The 17,476-nt window shown below is 38.9% G+C and overlaps 1 protein-coding gene across 1 annotated transcript in view; it reads right to left on the bottom strand.

Moving 5' to 3' along the window:
* LOC101358831 (olfactory receptor 1D2-like) overlaps window positions 1–2,675 on the bottom strand; it is an 11,933-nt gene extending 9,258 nt beyond the window's left edge. The window contains exon 1 of the mRNA XM_004376141.2: window positions 1,603–2,675. Coding sequence (XP_004376198.2) covers window positions 1,603–2,555 — 953 coding nt within the window. The 5' untranslated portion in view covers window positions 2,556–2,675. The remainder of the gene's footprint in view (window positions 1–1,602) is intronic.
* Between the last annotated feature and the right edge of the window lie 14,801 nt (window positions 2,676–17,476).

The raw sequence follows: 17,476 nt of genomic DNA, 5'->3' as shown, positions 1-17,476 counted from the left end.
GTGTATGTACCATAGTTTGTTTATCCATTCATCTGTTGATGGGCATCTAGGTTGTTTCCATCTTTTTGCTATTGTGAACAGTGCTGCAATGAATATAGGTGCGCATATGTCTATTCGGAAACACCCACAGTTCTTAATAATGCTTTTTGCAGTTAAGTTTCTTTTATGCGATGTTAATATAGTTATATTCACCTTTTTTTGATTAGTATTTTCCCAGTATGCCTGTTTCTATTCTTTTACTTTCAACTTTTATGTATTCTTATGCTTTCAGTGTGCCTCTGTTAAATAACGTATATCTGTATTTTACTGTTTAATAAACCTGTTAAACATTGCCTTTTACCTGATTAGTTAGGTCCATTTAATTTACTGTAATCATTTACTACTTCCCCCAGTAGACTGTGAGCTCATTATTCATGTTTATAATCTAGTTTGAGGACCCTAATAGGCATTCGGTCATTATCAGTTGAATGAATTAATAATTAATTAATTAATGACTGAATGAACATGAAATCAATTCAACTTTACTTGTCCTTCAAAGTCAAGGTCAAGTACTGGTTCTGTTGATTCATCTAAAAATGATTGCTCCCTCCTTCAAACTGCCACAGTCCCAGTGACTAACCTGCTTATCAGCTATTACACACCACCTTCTATCCACTCATTTATACAAGGCTGGCTGAACCTAAGTAGATATTGGGTCTCACAATTCCCTCCTCCCTCTCTACTGCCTCCAACACCACTCCTGTTCATCAGCATGTATTGACAAGCTCAAGAGTTTTGTTTTGAATGAAGAATGGAGTTGTTGTATGAAGAAGAGATGACAACAAGGAGCCACAGAAATAAAGCATAGAATGGACTTCTGAGGACAAGGTCTGACTTGTTACTGAGAGACGGAATGCAGGAGAAAGGCACAGGCAATATTGCTTTGGACTCAAAGGATAAAAATCAACCCAGAGAGAAAGGAGAGGAACATTCTTGCAATTTCTTCCTGAACCACAGGGGCTATGTCCAGAGGGACAGTGGGTCAGCATGAAGCAGTGAGAGTTGAGCCTGGCACAGCATCAGGAAAGGAGCATCTTCCTTCAGGGCACCTACAGTTGTTGTTGTTAGGTGCTGCCCAGGAACCTTTCCCAAAACATAAATGCGTATATTTTTTATCTCTCTTTTAATTGTTGTAAAAATATAGGTAACACAACATTAGCCAATTCAACATTTTTCACTTGTACAATTCAATGAAACCAATTACACCAATCATACTGTACCACCATCACCAATATTCATTGCCATAATAACTGGGTGTATTTTGATAAGGTGGTCCTATGGTCAAGCAAGTTGAAAGATTTGATCCTGTGGAATTCTGGTAAAAGTATTAAAACTCTTTGCAGTCGAGTTGATTATTATCTATTGCCAGGGCAGGTGAGGTCCAGGGGACATTAGGCTATGTGTACATGTCTTTTCTTCACCACAGATCTATAAACTCATTCTGAGCCAGATCTATGTCTTAATCACTCCTGTGAACTCCACAAGCTAATGCTTTGCACATGGTGGTGGGAATTCCTGGTCTCCATTTCAATGTCCTCTTTCCAAAATTACTCTTATGTCAACTTCTGAAAAGCTTTCCCAAGGAAGAGTTTTCCTAGAGCCCCATGCATGTCCTTGTTCCTCAGGCTGTAGATGAAAGGGTTCATCATGGGTGTCACCACGGCATACATCACTGTGGCCACCAAGTCCTTCATGGAGTAGGTGTGGAGGGGCTGCAGATATACCATACAAAGTGTCCCATAGAAAAGCGAGACCACAGCCAGATGGGAAGCACAAGTGGAGAAGGCTTTGTATTTCCTAGAGGCTGAGGGTATTCGGAGGATGGTTCTGACAATCCAGGTATAAGACACAATCATGAATCCAAAGGGGATGAGGAAGATGAAGCAGCCAGTGGCAATCAGCACTGTATGATTGACCTGGATGCTGGAACACGCAAGCCTCAGCAGGATGTACATCTCACAGAAGATGTGGTGGATCTTCCGGGACGCACAGAAGGTCACTCTGGTCAGGAGGAGGGTGTGGATGAGGCCATAGAGGACAGAGAAGACCCAACACAAGGCCAGGAGAAGGATACAAAGGCCAGGGCTCATGGCTGTGGTGTAGCGGAGGGGGCGGCAGATGGCCACATAGCGGTCATAGGCCATTGCAGCCAGGATGAGGTTGTCCAGGGCCACTAAGGAGACCAAGAAGTAGAGCTGTGTCAGGCACCCCGTGTAGGAGATGGCTTTGTTCTGAGACTGAAGGTTGACCAGCATCTTGGGGATTGTGTTGGTGACAAAGAAGAGGTCCGTGAAGGAGAGGTTGACCAGGAAAAAGTACATGGGAGTGTGCAGGCGGGAGTCAGAGCCGATGGCCAGGATGATGAGCACATTTCCCACCACTGTGACCAGGTACATGGACAGGAACATCCAAAACAGGATTTGCTGCTGCTCGGGCTTCTCCAAGAGCCCAACAAGCAGGAACTCAAAGGCCCCAGTCTGGTTATCTCCATCCATTTCCCCAACAGTCTGCAACATTAGCACCAGCAAATGTTTACCAAGTGCCCTCAATTGAATAAGGACATTCAGATAAACCAAGTCAAGTTTTTCTTCATATTAAAAATATCTTAAACTAGACTTTATATATTTTTCAAATAAGCAACAAAGTATTAACAGAACCAAAAACATAACACAGGAATTCTTTATGCAATTTAAATGTTCCGGCAACTTTTAATGTGCCATACACATTATTACAGAAATAATACTTATGTTTTATTTCAAATCCTACTATTTTACCATACTTGTGGAAGTGTTTAAAGATTACAGATTGGCTTTACATATTACAATATTGTCTAGGTTTTAAAATGATATTTAAAATTGGTATAAGCATTCTAAGAAATGTATATTGTACAATTGGACAAAGAAGGGAAGTAAACATACAGGAAAAGAGAAGGAAAGATTATTATTTGCTGATATGATGATCTAACTAGAAAACCTAAGACAAGCAATTGAAACACTATTAGAAATAAAAAGGGAATTCAGTAAAGTGACCAATAACAAAAATAGATAAACTAAAAGCATTACCAGTGAGACATGTAATGCAATGATTAAGCCTGTGCTGTCAAAATGCTTGAATCTAAGTCTGAGCTCTGCCACTCACGAGTTGTGAAACCTTAGGCAGGTTACCTGAGCCCTTTGAGACTCAGTTTCTTCATGTGAAAATGGGTTGGGGTGAGGATAAAATTAAGTAATAAAGTGCTTAACACAAAGAGCTGGCATGCAGTGAGAACTCAATATTACCTATTACTATGATATGTAAATAATAATCAGGTTAACATATAATGGGAAACAATCCCATCCATATTATCAACAAACCAATCTATGCATTAAGATGTTAATAAGTATTAGGTAGGACCTTCAATTCTCCGAAGGGACATAAAATAAAAATTTAACATATGGATAGACATACCAGGATTCCAGATAGAAAGGTAAAATACTGCAAAGGTGCATGTTCTTGAATGAATCTAGAATTTAACCTATTCAAAGTAAAAATACTAACAGGTTTTTTGAGAAACAACACGAAAGTAATCTAAATTTCATCTAAAAATAATCCAAGAAAATGTTGAAAAAGAGAATAATAAGGGGACATTTGCTCTGCCGATTATCAAGGACTTTAAGACAGCGTGGTACCAGTGCTAGAATGGACGATCAACAGCAGTGGATAGAAACTTCAGAAACAGAGCCAAGCACATGTGGGATTTAGTGGTCTGTTCTAGAAGCACTTTAAATCAGCAGTAAATGTTGCATTATTCAATAAATGACATTGGGAGAGCTGTCTAATTATTTAGGGAAGAAGTTAGGAAATTTGGCAATATTCCATATCTTACTAAACACATTTCAAATATCCTAAAGATTAAAACAGCTTATCATGTCCTTTTTCCTTTTGAAAACCTGATGTATATGCAATAAAAATTTAAAAATCCAAAATATATAAAGGAAGAAATAAAAATAAATTATACTGAATTTCGTCATGTAGAGATAGGTAACCACTGTTCACATTCTGGTGTCTTTTTAACTGAGACATGAAGGACCAAAAAGCCAGTGTTGATAAGTGCTGGGCAAGGAGTATCACAGATGGCTATGTGTGCAAAGGTCCTGAGGTGGGAAAGATCTTGTAGTGCTTAAGGAGCTAAATATGGGTGAGTATGGCTAGAGTGGAGGTCCCTGGTGGCTAAAGTGATCAGCTGCTAACCAAAAGGTCAGCAGTTCGAACCTACCAGCTACTCCACGGGAGACAAGATCTGGTGATCTGCTCCCATGAAGATTTCAGCCTAGGAAACCCTATACAGCAGTTCTACTCTGTCCTACAGGTCTCTATGAGTCAGAATCAACTCAAAGGCACACAACCAAAACAACCTGGTTGGAGAGAAGCGGAGACTGGTGAAATACGGGGCTGTGCTTCTGGCAGAGGACAAATCATTCAGAGCTTTGTTAAGGTTTTAAAATTTTATTCTTAGTGCAGTAAAGAGCCATAAAGAGCTTTAAGCAGAAATGGATGCGTATATTTAGAACTATCTTTCCCTTTATATTTTACCTATAACCCATTGCCATGGAGTTGATTCCAACTCCTAGCAACTCTATAGAACAGAGTAGAACTGCCCCATAGGGTTTCCTAGGCTGTAATCTTTATGGAAGCAGAGTGCCACATCTTTCTTTCACAGAGTGGCTGGTGGGTTTGAAATGGTGACCTCTGGGTTAGCAGCCGAGCACTTAAGCCCTGCGACACCAGACCTCCTATTTTACCTATAGTATTTTAAAAATCAAGTATGACTGTTGCATTTTTAATCAAATATTTTTTCAGTGCCTATCAGGATATATTATTTAATAACTTTCCTAATATTAAACTATACTTGCATTCCTTATGTAAATTACTGAAATTGATTTGCTAATGCTTTATTTGGAGCCCTGGTGGCATAGTTGTTAAGAGCTTGGCGGCTAACCAAAAGGTTAGCAGTTCAAATCCACCAGCTGTTCTTTGGAAACCCTACAGGGCAGTTCTACGCTGTCCTATAGGGTCGCTATGAGTTGGAACTCACTTGACAGCACCTAACAACAACAACAATGCTTTATTTAGGTTTTCGTGCTATATCGACAAATTAGATTGTTCTACTCATTTTTAAGTACAGGTGTTTTTGTTTGCACGTCCATCCTTATCAACGTTTTGGTGTGATTTGGCTTGCATTAGCTTCCATTTTAAACTTGTATTGACTTATCATCAATTTCTACTATTTGGAATTTGTTGAAATTTATTTAACAGACTAATATATAAAAATTTAAAGATGTTCCATGGATTTTTTTCCAAATAAGAATAGCTTCTTACTATATTGCAATCTATTGGTTGTAAACAAAATTTTCCGTTGTAAATAATTCCAAGAAATACAGAAAAATGTAAGTTAAAGAAAGTAAAAAGTATTCCAAATATGCTAGGGCAACCACTGTTAACGTTTTGATTAGTATACTTTTGTTTTTTTTCATTCACTCATTTTTATTCACTCAACGATTTGCTGGGGGAACTTATCCAAGTCAATAATGTCACTTATTGCTTGTTTTTTTTTTTTTTTTCTTGGTGAGTAACCTGATATTTCTGCCTGTATTATTTTTCTTTAATCTTTAAATTTAAAAATTTACCAAGCTTGATTCAGTGGTTTTTCTTTTTATTAATTTACCTGCTTTAGAGTGTCTTTGTCAATCTAAAAATTATATCCCCACTCATTTTGGGAGAATTTTCTTTAATTCTCTCATTACTTTATTTCTCTTATATTCTTGGAATTTATAGTATAATATATGTGATATGGAGCTCTGGTGGCTCAGCGGTTAAGAACTTGGCTGCTAACCAAAAGATCTGCAGTTTGAATCCAACAGCTGCTCTTTGGAAACCCTGTGGGGTGGTTTTACTCTGTCCTATAGGGTTGCTATGAGTCAGAATCGACGGCAATAGGTTTTTTTAAAAAAAATATGGGATATATAATTATCATTTCATTTCAGGAAACTCTTTTCTGTCCCTTCTAAAGCAACTCATAACAAATTCCAACCTGTCTCTTTAAAAATAGACAGCTTAAAATGCCAGTCATTTGAACAGACTCCATATTCTAAAAGAAAGGCATCTCTCCAAATAATCGGCAAATGATTCTCTTAAAAATTTTATTCATGATCTTAATGTCATGGGTGTATTGTATCTATTAAAAGATACTGGTCCACTTTCAAGAAAGCTTGCTTTGGGTGAAAATAAGATCACAAAATTTTAAAATATAATGGAGTAGGTGATCAACTTCCAGTGCGACAACATTAGAAGCCCACTGATGCGCTACCCAGTAAAACTGATAAAAATTATTTAAAAAAAAAACAAAACATTTAAAGCCTCTGGAAGTGGTCCTAAAGGCAAACAGCAAATGAAGAACATCTATTAAAAAAAAAAAATCCGTGAAAATTTGGTAAGAAAGGTGACAGTCTGTGGCATGTGAATCAAGATGGCTCCCTCCCTCCCCCATCCCAGTTCTGCTGCAGCGAGGAACACAGGACTCCCTCTCTCCTAGCTCCCAGGTGGAGAGGGCTTTCTTCAGGGCGGAGCAAAACTTCAAAATTTCTCATCCTTTCCCCAGCTACCTGAGAGGTTAAATTCTGGAAAAGTGCAGTCAAGAGGTGGAATTCCCTTCTTCTGTCCAGCGCCCACACGTGGAACAGAAGCTGTACCTTGGTGTTGAGTGCTGACAATATTGGAGTCCCAATCGTCCTTGTCCTAGCTTGTGAGGCAGTGGTTCCATACCAGGAGAGGCAAGCCAAGAGGACCTCAGGCTTCCCTCCTGCCCCCTAATCAAGTGCTCAACTCCTGAAGCAAGTGTGTCACTCAAAGAGAAGCTTGCTATTTTTCCCCCAGATCTAGAGGAGTGTGTGAAAGCACTTTGAAAAGTGTAGACTACTAAAAAGATAGGAGGAATTGTTACATTACCTATAAACACTAAGGGGTTAGATTGTATGAAGACTTTCCAAAGTATGTGAGTATGTTTGTGACAGAGAGATAATTGAGAAGAGAGAAGAGAAGAAAGGGAGAAAAGAAAGAGCGAGTGAGCCTGAGACCCCAGATCTTACCTGGCTGCTCTGTGCTGCTCAGAGTTCACTGGTTCTGCAGTCTCCACTCTTCTCCATTCGATTAAAACTCAGCCAGGACATAACATAATAACTCATTGCCAATTTCAACTCATGGCGACCCTTTAGGACGCGTAGAACTACTCCATAGAGTTTCCAAGGAGCAAGGTTCCTAAGACATCATCTTCTGAATAGGGTTTTGGGACCTGTGGCAGGAACAGGATAAAGGTGGGAAGTAGGTAAATTGGTGCCTGGATGCTGTGTCCCTGCAAAAAAGGAGAAGGAATTTAAGGGCTCTGGGTGGGAGATCTGAGGACTAGGGGATCTGATGAGGGTGGGGGGACCTGAGGACTGATGCTTAGATCCCAAGTTCATGAAGGAAGAGGCTGAACCAGGACCACCTCAAGCCTATTTATCAGTTTGAGAGGGGCTTTGGGAAAGCAATCCCAAGACAGCTTCTTGAGATGAACATGGATAATTGCCCCAATGTTATTATCTACAAGCAAAGGCCTTGGGAAATGAATCTTGCTTACAAGGAGTAAAACAATTCCATGTTGGGTAACAATCTTGAAAGTGTCCTAAGGGTAAGAGTAAGTCAGAAGTAAAGCAGAATTCACACTTACTGTAGCCTGGCTTTGAGTCATCAGTGGTCTAGAAAAATCTCAAACACTAAACCTGGAGTAGGATGATCCCAGATTGCTAGTGACCCCAAAAACTAAGTAAAAGCAATTGAAAACCATATTTATAAGAAATAACATTATCTTAGATTTCAAATTATTTATCTTAATAATTTTTCTAACACAATGTTTAGCACAAAATTAAAGATTAGTCAAGTGACTGTATTTGTAAATCTGTTATTTTTCTTCTTGTTCTTGTTCTCCTCCTCCCTCCGCCCCATGATTTTCTTCTTCAGTAATTTTTTGGCTATTCTTAGCTCTGCCTTTCCATATAAACTTTAAAATGGCTTGCCAGTTTCCTCAAAAAGACCTGCTGGTATTTTTATTTGGATTGCAGTGTAACTATAGATTAATTTAGGAGAGACTGAGCATTTTTTCAATATTGAATACACCTGGGAGAGTCTGGCCCAGTCTCTCTGCTGAGGCCTAGAGCTGGTTCTTGTTGAGTGCTCATATGTAGCTAAAAGGCTGAAGCTGCACACACAAGAATGGAAACAGTGGGGAACCTTGCTGAACAACAAAATTGAAGACTGAAAATATTCTATAAGCCAGCCTGGGACAGGTCTAGTCGCATGGGCCTGATCTGCAAGTGAGGATGCAATACGAAGTGGGCAGTGCCATATGGCAAGCTGGCGAAGGCTGCTCCAGCTGCATCGTTAGCTTCACGTCTGTATCGCTGATCTGTCGCTCTGTCACTCTGACTGTGAATACAATAATAATGCAGGGCCTTATTGCTGTGTCTAGGTAATTTAAGTACAATTTATCCCACGATGTCATGTATAGAGACAGGCACACATCACTGGACCACAAAATGTATGGAAGAAAGGGTGTGTATGTGAAAGAGTGCACATTGGGACTGTTAATAGTGGTTATTACTCCTGGGCTTTTAAAAAGGGAATAGGGGAAGGGAAGGGGGAGACTTATTTTTTATTTTACTTTGGGAGTCTATATATATGTTTTTAAAAAATAGTATACCTATACATGAAAAAAATACAAGCAGTATAAGCAAATAATCAGTGTGAAAAGTAGTTTTCTCTCCTACTCTTGTGTCCCCGTTCCCATCTCCAGAAGGAACTTGTAAGTTTCTTGAGTATCCTCCCCAACATAGCATATGCAAGGGACGTTTACTTATATACAGATTCCTCACTTTTTACATCATGCATGTTTGTACTGTTTGTTCATTTTTAAAACAAGCCAATTAAAAATGACTCAATGGAGACATTATACATAATATTATGCATTAATAGGGAGGGGTTTTGATTTTTATTTTCCAATCAAATGGCATGTTAGCACTGCTTGGGTTGCTCAGAATATGCATATCTAGTCATTTTCTTGAGAGCTAAAGTCTGGAGTATATTTGAAAAATGTAATCTTTAAATAAAAAATTAATAAAGGGTTCAAGTAGCAGAATGAACCCAGCTGAAGAGTAAAGTAGTGAGCCGAAAGATCAAGCTGATGTTTTTTCCCAAGACATGGCACGTAGGGAAAAAGAGATGCGAAGAATGAAAGGTTCTAGGTGGTTCACTTCCAGCTATGACCTTGGGTCTGAGAGTGTAAACTTTCCAGCCTCTATTTGTGAATAGGGTAGAGCTTTCTCAGCTCTCTCTCTTTTTTAATATAAGAAGTCCCGTTCTAAAGCCCATCTAACATAAGCCCTGTGACTTTAGTTCCTGGCTCTATGGGAGCTAAAATCCCATCCCCTGTGGTTTCCAGTCATTCCAGAAGCCACCAATTCAATTCCTTGTTGCTAAGGATTCACTTTTCACTTCTGTTGATTTTTCTTTCTCGATTTACAAGCTTGACCATTTTTTAAAAATTAAAAATAGATTATCAAGATTTTCTATGTGTTTGGAGGAGAAACAAGGGTGTTTCCCATTCTTCCAATTTACAAGTGAAACCTGTCATAGAGTAACCATCTGTACTCTGATTAATGTAAAATTGAGAGATTTATTGAAAATATAGAATCAGCTGGAGCAGGGGATAGACTAAATTCCATGCGGTGGAATCCAGTAATCCAATATGGTGACTCGGCAGTGTTATTTTATAAGAGGGGAACAAAGGATATGAAGCACATTACTTGATTGGTATTTACAAACTTAGATCATCAAAAGACATTACTTGATTGGTAATTACAAGCTTAGATCATCGAAAGACATTACTTGATTGGTAGTAGATCACTGTTTGACAGGACTTCCTGTGACCGGAACTCATAAGGTAGTAATTTCTGTGGCAGGAACTTGTAAGGCAGTACTTCCTGTAATGCAAGCTTGTAAAGCTATTGGCTTAAAAGGATATATGTGTTTTTCTTAGATTGGTTACAGTGTGGTAGTTACAAAGGTATGTGATGAGAGGGAGTCTTAGTGTAGTTATGTCATCATTACTGGACATTCTTCCCTTAGGGAGTCACAGTGTAGTTACATCATTATTACCAGACATTTCTCTCTTAGAAGTAGCATGGAAGACTGCTGCTTCTAGGGTGAAAATGGAACCACTAACCAAGGAATTGTACTCAGTCCTCAAACTGGCCATTTCAGATCTTATCAGGTACCTCAATTTTTAAAAAATTCCCTTACAAAATGCCCTCCTTTTGATAAGGATTTCAAGAGAAATTTTTGATCAGTTCCCTGACCAGAAGGCTTTCTTCTGCGAGGACTTTGAGCATGTGTTTATTCTAAAGGGCTGCTTATTTAATAAGTCTTTAAATCTTGGGCTGCTATGCATGTGAAAAGGTTATTATTGTTAGGTGCCATCAGGTCAGCTCCAACTCATAGTGACTCCATGCACAACAGAACGAACCCCTGCTGGTACTTCTTTCAAGACAGATTTGTTCATTCGTTTGGTAGTCCACGGCACATTCAATATTCTTCGCGAACACTCTAATACAAAGTTGTCAATTCTTCAGCCTTCCTTACTCACCATCCAACATGTATAGGAAGTGGTTGAAAATATTATAGTCTGGGTCAAGTGCACCTTAAGCCTCAATGTGACATCATTGCTTTTTAACATTTTAAAAAGGTCTTTTGCAGCAGATTTGTCCAAATGTAATGCATCATTTGATCTCTGGACTGTCACTTTCAGGAGTGTCAAGTGTGGATTAAAAAAACATGAATAAAACTATGAGTAGTAACAGAACATTGTGAAATGGTAGCTAGGCACTATTTGATGTCTTCACCATGCCATAGCTTTAGCCTCTTGTTTCTGTGATTCTACTATTTGAGGGTTAGTGCAGGCAGGCCACACTAGAGGAATAACTTGACATCTGATGGCTTACACAAGGAGTGAGCTTGAGTCCATCTGACATATAAGTACTGTCAATGTACATTATTCTTTTCAAAGGCATTAAATGGGTCTTTTAGGTAATGGCATTTGTCAAAAGTTTCATGCAACATTTAATACTCCCTGGACTATATGAAGAAGAACACCGCATCAGGATTGGAGAAAGACTCATTAACAACCTGTGTTATGCAGATGAGACAATCTTGCTTGCTGAAAGTAAAGAGGACGTTCGAAGGACTTGCTGATGAAGATCAAAGCCTTCAGTATGGATTACACCTTAAAGTAAAGAAAACAAGAATCCTCACAATTGGACCAATAAGCAACGTCATGATAAGCGGAGAAAAGATTGAAGTTGGCAAAGATTTCATTTTACTTGGATCCACAATCAATGCTTATGGAAGCAGCAGTCAAGAAACCAAATGACAGATTGCATTGGGCAAATCTGCTGCAAAAGATCCCTTCAAAGTGTCAAAAAGCAAAGATGTCACTTTAAGGACTAAGGTGGGCCTGACTTAAGCCATGGTGTTTTTTATCTCCTCATGTGCATGAGAAAGCTGGACAATGAATAGAGAAGAGGAAAGAAGAATTGATGCCTTTGAATTATGGTTTTGGTGAAGAATATTGAATACACCATGGACTGCTGGAATAATGAACAAATCTGTCCTGGAAGAACTACAGCCAGAATGCTCCTTAGAAGTGAGGATTACAAGACTTTGTCTCACATACTTTGGACATGTTATGAGAGGGGACCAGTCCCTGGAGAAGGACATCATGCTTGGTAAAGAAGAGGGTCAGCACAAAAGAGATAGACCCTCCACGACATGGATTGACACAGTGGCTGCAACAATGGGCTCAAGCTTAACAAGGATTGTGAGGATGGTGCAGGACTGGGCAGTGTTTTGTTCTGTTGAACATAGGGTTGCTATGAATGGGAACTGACTCGACGGCACCTGACAACAACAACAACTTGATTATTACATGATAATGAGTATTATTAATCCTGTTGACAGTATATACTTAATCCATGATCCAATGCCTGAGGGTAGCCTGCTGAAAATACCTAGAAAAGGGGAGTCTGAGGGTGGAGGTATATGGAACCAAGTAGCCTGCTGGCAAGTTAGTTTAATATCTTGTTCCACCTCTCCTGAGGTGTTAATCCAGGTGCAACAAGATGTGTTAGCTATAGCACAGACCCCTTCTTGCTAGGCTAACAGGAAATCTAGGGCAATTTGATCATCAAAAAACTACTTTGACAAGTGAGTTCAGTGATTTCTCTTGAGCAATATAGCATTTACAATATCATCTGCTGTTCCTTCTATTGTTCTGGAAATGTTATGGGTGGCATGTTCTAAATAACCTACTCCATACCAAGGGAAGAATATCCTCAAAAAACTATAACCTAAACAAAGGAACTCCTTTAAAGGGTTCCCTCCATCTCTCCCTTGCTCGTCTCTTGACCATTTGTCTCTCTTCCTTTCTAATAGTTTCAGGTGATCAGTCCAATGTAAACTCTCATCATAAGAATGGATGTCTAATGGGATTCCTGTATGGCCTAAGATACATTGTCCTGTTATATTCCAACCATCCAAACAGGATAAAGCCTAGGTATAGGATTCATTATTTGGATTCAGATTGACAAAGGTGGGGTATCTTGATCCTCCACATAAAAATACATGTCCATATGGGACACTTATTACTCTGGGAAGAGGGATGGTTTGATTCATCTGTTCAAGCCAATTCTCTGTCATGGAGTTATTGCAAAGAGACAGTCACCCTAAACTTAGCCAGTTCCATATTTGGACACAAAAGGACCTTTTTCCTTGTAGATATGCTGTTCAATTTCCTGAAAAAGCCACTTTTTAATATCTGAAAGGGGCATTATATGAAATTAAAGGCTCATTTTTACAATGAAGAGGAGATCCAGGGTATTTTGGAGCACTCTTTAACTCTATTTCAATCTGAGTCAGATTGAAACATGGGACTTGGTATCTAAGGAGGTTGCCACAGTCTCACGTGTATGGCTCACCTGGAGTGATGTTAGAATTGATGGTAGCAGGGGGAGCAAAGCTATAATTCAGTATGGGAGTAGCTAATGGATCTTAGTTCTCCCGTACAGTTTTGGGTAGAGGATGACAGATCCAGCATTCAGTCAGATTTGTGGATCGTACAACTGCCTGAGTGAGCTTAACAAAGGCATTCTCCTGCCAAGAATTAATGGGAGCTACGATGAACAGCAGTATGGGCAGAAAGTTTAAGAAGGGCTTCATAGTGGAGAAACACAGCCCAAGAGAAATAAACAAGAGCTATTATCATACAAATAATAGTGATGACAAAATAAACTTCAGCAGTGAAAGGCCTGAAGGAGGATAAAAAGGCTACTAACCAATAAAGGACAAATATAATTAGAATGATAATGATTAAAAGATTCAATGTTACTCCAATATTCATGCATCTTACTAAATTAATCTGTGACTGGCATTAATAGCAATAGAGTATAAATGGTGGTAACAATTACAAAATCATGATTAGAATTTGAAACAAAAGAACTAATATGAATTTCAATCCCAGATAGGTCATAAGAAGTATAACTTTTTTCTAAAAGTGGTGTTTATAAAAAGAGGTCTGGGTTCTCAGTAGAAGAACAAGATATTAAAGAAGGAAATACCCCACAGTTGGAGTCCAATGATAGTATGAAGGACTAGGGTAATGGGAAAACAAATACTTAGTACCTCTACAGCTATTTTTTTTTACCCTAAAAGTTTGAGTTTATAAAACAAAAAGCTGTTTTAAAAGCAGTGACGTTGTAACTGCAAGTTAAACAAAAATGACTATAATGGTCAGGTATAATGGTCAGAAGGTGGCGCTACAGATGAGTTAGATAATTAAAGCCATCAAAATACCCACAACTAAAAATTACGATCCCGGTGACTATGAAAAATTCAAAAAGAGTTAAAACCTTAATTTAAACAACTTATTTCAAAGATAACAATTGGCATAATATAACCACCAGAACAACCAGGTTATAATACCACAATCATGCATAACAGTTAACAATACTGAGACACCAAAAATGATAAAGAAAAAGGCAAAAAGTCCAAATTTTACTGCAAGCTGCATAAGCAGTTTCAGGTCCAGTCTGAAGATCTTGAGAAAGCAGTCTACCCAGCTGTCATCTGCTTCTTTTTTTGGTGATGCTTGAATTTTAATTTCACTCCTTCATGAGACTCACAAGTTCATTCAGGAGTTGGCACTTTCTTCGGTTAGGATAAATGAATCCAAGCCTTAACTCCCTGTAATTTAGTGGCATAAGAATTGGTGAGAAGGACCAAATAAAGTCCTTTCAATCGAGATTTGAAAGAATCTTTTAATTGGTGTATTTTCCAGTAAACATGATCTCCAGGTGAAACATTAGGTAATTTAGATGTTTCTTGCTTTTGATTATCAAAAGTTTCTTTAACTTGTATATTCTTTAGAATATTAGATAAAAGATTTACAATATTGAAACAAATCAGATTTAACTAAATTTGAATCAGGGGATGTTGCCCAGTAGGGGAGGGCCACTGGTAGGCCAATTATTATTTCATGAGGAGTCAATTGTGATGTCCAAATGGAGTAGTTCTCAAATTTAAAAGGACCAGAGGCAGCACCTTAGTCCAAGGCAATGGTAAAGATTTGGAATATTTGGCTAGTTGAGTTTTTATTATACCATTAGTTCTTTCAACTAGGCCAAAGGATTAAGGATGATAAGGATAATGAAATCTTTGAAAAATGGGGAAGATTTTACACATTTCCTTAATTATTTGCTCAGTAAAGTGGGGGCCTTAGTAGCTACAAAGGACCCTTGGGGCTCCCCAAGGCAGGAATGTTCTCAAGAAGTTTCTTAGCTACAAATGCAACAGCAGCTAGACGACTGGGTAAAGCTTCTACCCAGTGAGAAAATCTACAAATCATTGCTAATACAAACTTGTAACCACTTGAGGGTGTGAATCATATAAAATCAATCTGCCAGTCAAGCACTGGTCCTGATGGTAAGGGAAATCTCCCAGGTGGACCTTTATAATGTTTACCTAAAATAAATTGAGAGCAAACAGAACACTGGGAAGCCACTTGTTCAGTTTCATAAAAATGCCCTCACCAATATTTCTTTAATATTTCTATCATCTAATCTCTTACCAAATGGGTATTCATGTGCAATGCCTCCAGTACAGGAGTTTGCAGGGATTTGGGGAGAACCTAAGTTTTCATTGAGTCCCATCCATATCTCAAAGGTGGGGCATTGGAAGCAACCATGTTTTTTCCATTTCTCAACCTCATTATGTGTGCTGGTTTTTGATGTTCAAATAAATTCTCTAAGGAAATTCCTCCAGGCCTGGAAGGATTCTCTATAAGCATGTTAAAAGGTTGTTCATCATCTAAAACAGTCCTCCAATGTGAGGGACTATACATAACTTAAAAGCTTGTGAGGAGCATTAACAGAATTGAAACAAGGGGGAGAGTGATCTTTAAAACTATGAGAAAAAACACGGTCTATCTATAGCAACAGAAAAATCTCCCCCAGTAATGGGCTTCTAAAGCTCAGATTAGTTCATCTGTCATTATCCTTATACTATCATGCCAGTAATTTCTAATCATAGGAATGTGTAAGCATTCTGGCAAAACAGGCTTTTTATTAGGCCTGATTCACAATCCAATGGTTGGATTCTGATGACAGCTGGCCTGTTCCCATTCTTTAATTTCCTCTGTGGGTTTAATTGTTGATGTTTAAAAAGTGATTCTGAAATTTCTTTCGGGTCAAATTTTGGTGGGCAACATTTTACAGGTGCCATATTTACAGGCATCCTAACTGTTCGACTATTGTTATCTATTCCCTCCTTTTCATCATGATCACGAATGGAATTATCATACTCATGAATGCGGGTGGTGTCTTTAAAGGGTGATTGGGAAATAACTTGTTTAGCTGTTCTGTCAGCCAAGTGTTCTCTCTTCATGAAGCTCCTTTGCGTTGGTGGGTCTATTAGTTATCTAGTGCTGCTGTAACAGAAATACCACAAGTGGATGCCTTTAACAAAGAGAAATTTATTATCTCACAGTCTAGCAGGCTACAAGTCCAAATTCAGGGTGCCAGCTCCAGGGGAAGGCTTTCTCTGTTGGCTCTGCAGGAAGGTCCTTGTCATCAATCTTCCCCTGGTCTAGGAGCTTCTCTGTGCAGGAATCCCTAGTCCAAAGGATGTGCTCTGCTTCTAGCACTGCTTTCTTGGTGGTATGAGGTCCCTCTGTCTCTCTGCTCACTTCTTTCTTTTATATCTGAAAAGAGATTGACTTAAGACACAACCTGATCTTGTAGACTGAGTCCTGCCTCATTAACATAACTGCTGCTAATCCCACCTCATTAACATCATACAGGTAAGATTGACAACACATAAGAAAATCACAGCAGATGACAAAATGGTGGACAATCACACAATACTGGGAATCATGGACTAGCCAATTTGGCACACATTTTTGGGGGACACAATTCAATCCATAACAGCGGGCTTGGATAATAACTACAGCAATCTCACAGGGGAGCAAAAGGGTTCTAAGAGGTCTGCTACTAGGGGCTCGTTTTTAATTTGGGTCCCAGAAGAAGTTAGGAACCCCCTTTGTTTCCATAACATATGAATCGTAAGTAACTCCAAAACCATATCTAGAGTCCTTAAAAATATTTACTGACTGTCCAGAAGCCAGTTTGCAAGCCTTTGTGAGTGCAATTAGTTCAGCTTGCTGAGCTGAGGTGATTTCAGGAAGGACATCACTTTTGAGGACCTTGGCTGAGGTTGCTGTGTGCAGTCGAGCTGATTCTGACTCATAGCGACCCTACAGGACAGAGTAGAACTGTCCCATAGTGTTTCCAAGGAGCGGCTAGTGGATCCCAACTGCCGACACTTTGATTAGCAGCCTGAGCTCTTAACCACTTCGCCACCAGGGCTCCTGTTGAGGTAGTCAAGGCATATCCTCCACGGTAATGAGAGCTGGTAGCTTCAGGCTTTAAACATGACCTATCAGTAAATAGAACTAAATGAGGATTCGATGATGAGGTTTCTTGTAAACCTGGTGTAGGAGACAAAAGTTGTTCAGTAAGATTTAAGCAGTCATGGGATGGATGGTCATCATTATTAAGTAAAGGTAACAATGCAGCTGGATTCAGAGAGTTTACAGTAAGTAACTGAATATTAGAAGTGGTCAAAAGGAGAACTTGATAAGCAGTCAGCCTACTGGCCAACAGGTGTTGAGTAAGTGTTGAATTTAAAATTATTGACCTTGCATGAGGGACATAAATGTCAAGAAAATTTCCTAAAACAATATCTGAGGTGGTCTCAACTA

The sequence above is a fragment of the Trichechus manatus genome, unplaced genomic scaffold, assembly GCF_000243295.1.
Source record: "Trichechus manatus latirostris isolate Lorelei unplaced genomic scaffold, TriManLat1.0 scaffold00040, whole genome shotgun sequence".
Taxonomy (NCBI): Eukaryota; Metazoa; Chordata; class Mammalia; order Sirenia; family Trichechidae; genus Trichechus; species Trichechus manatus.
Note: the sequence above shows the minus strand (reverse complement) of the source record. Positions and strands in the feature narration are given on the sequence as shown.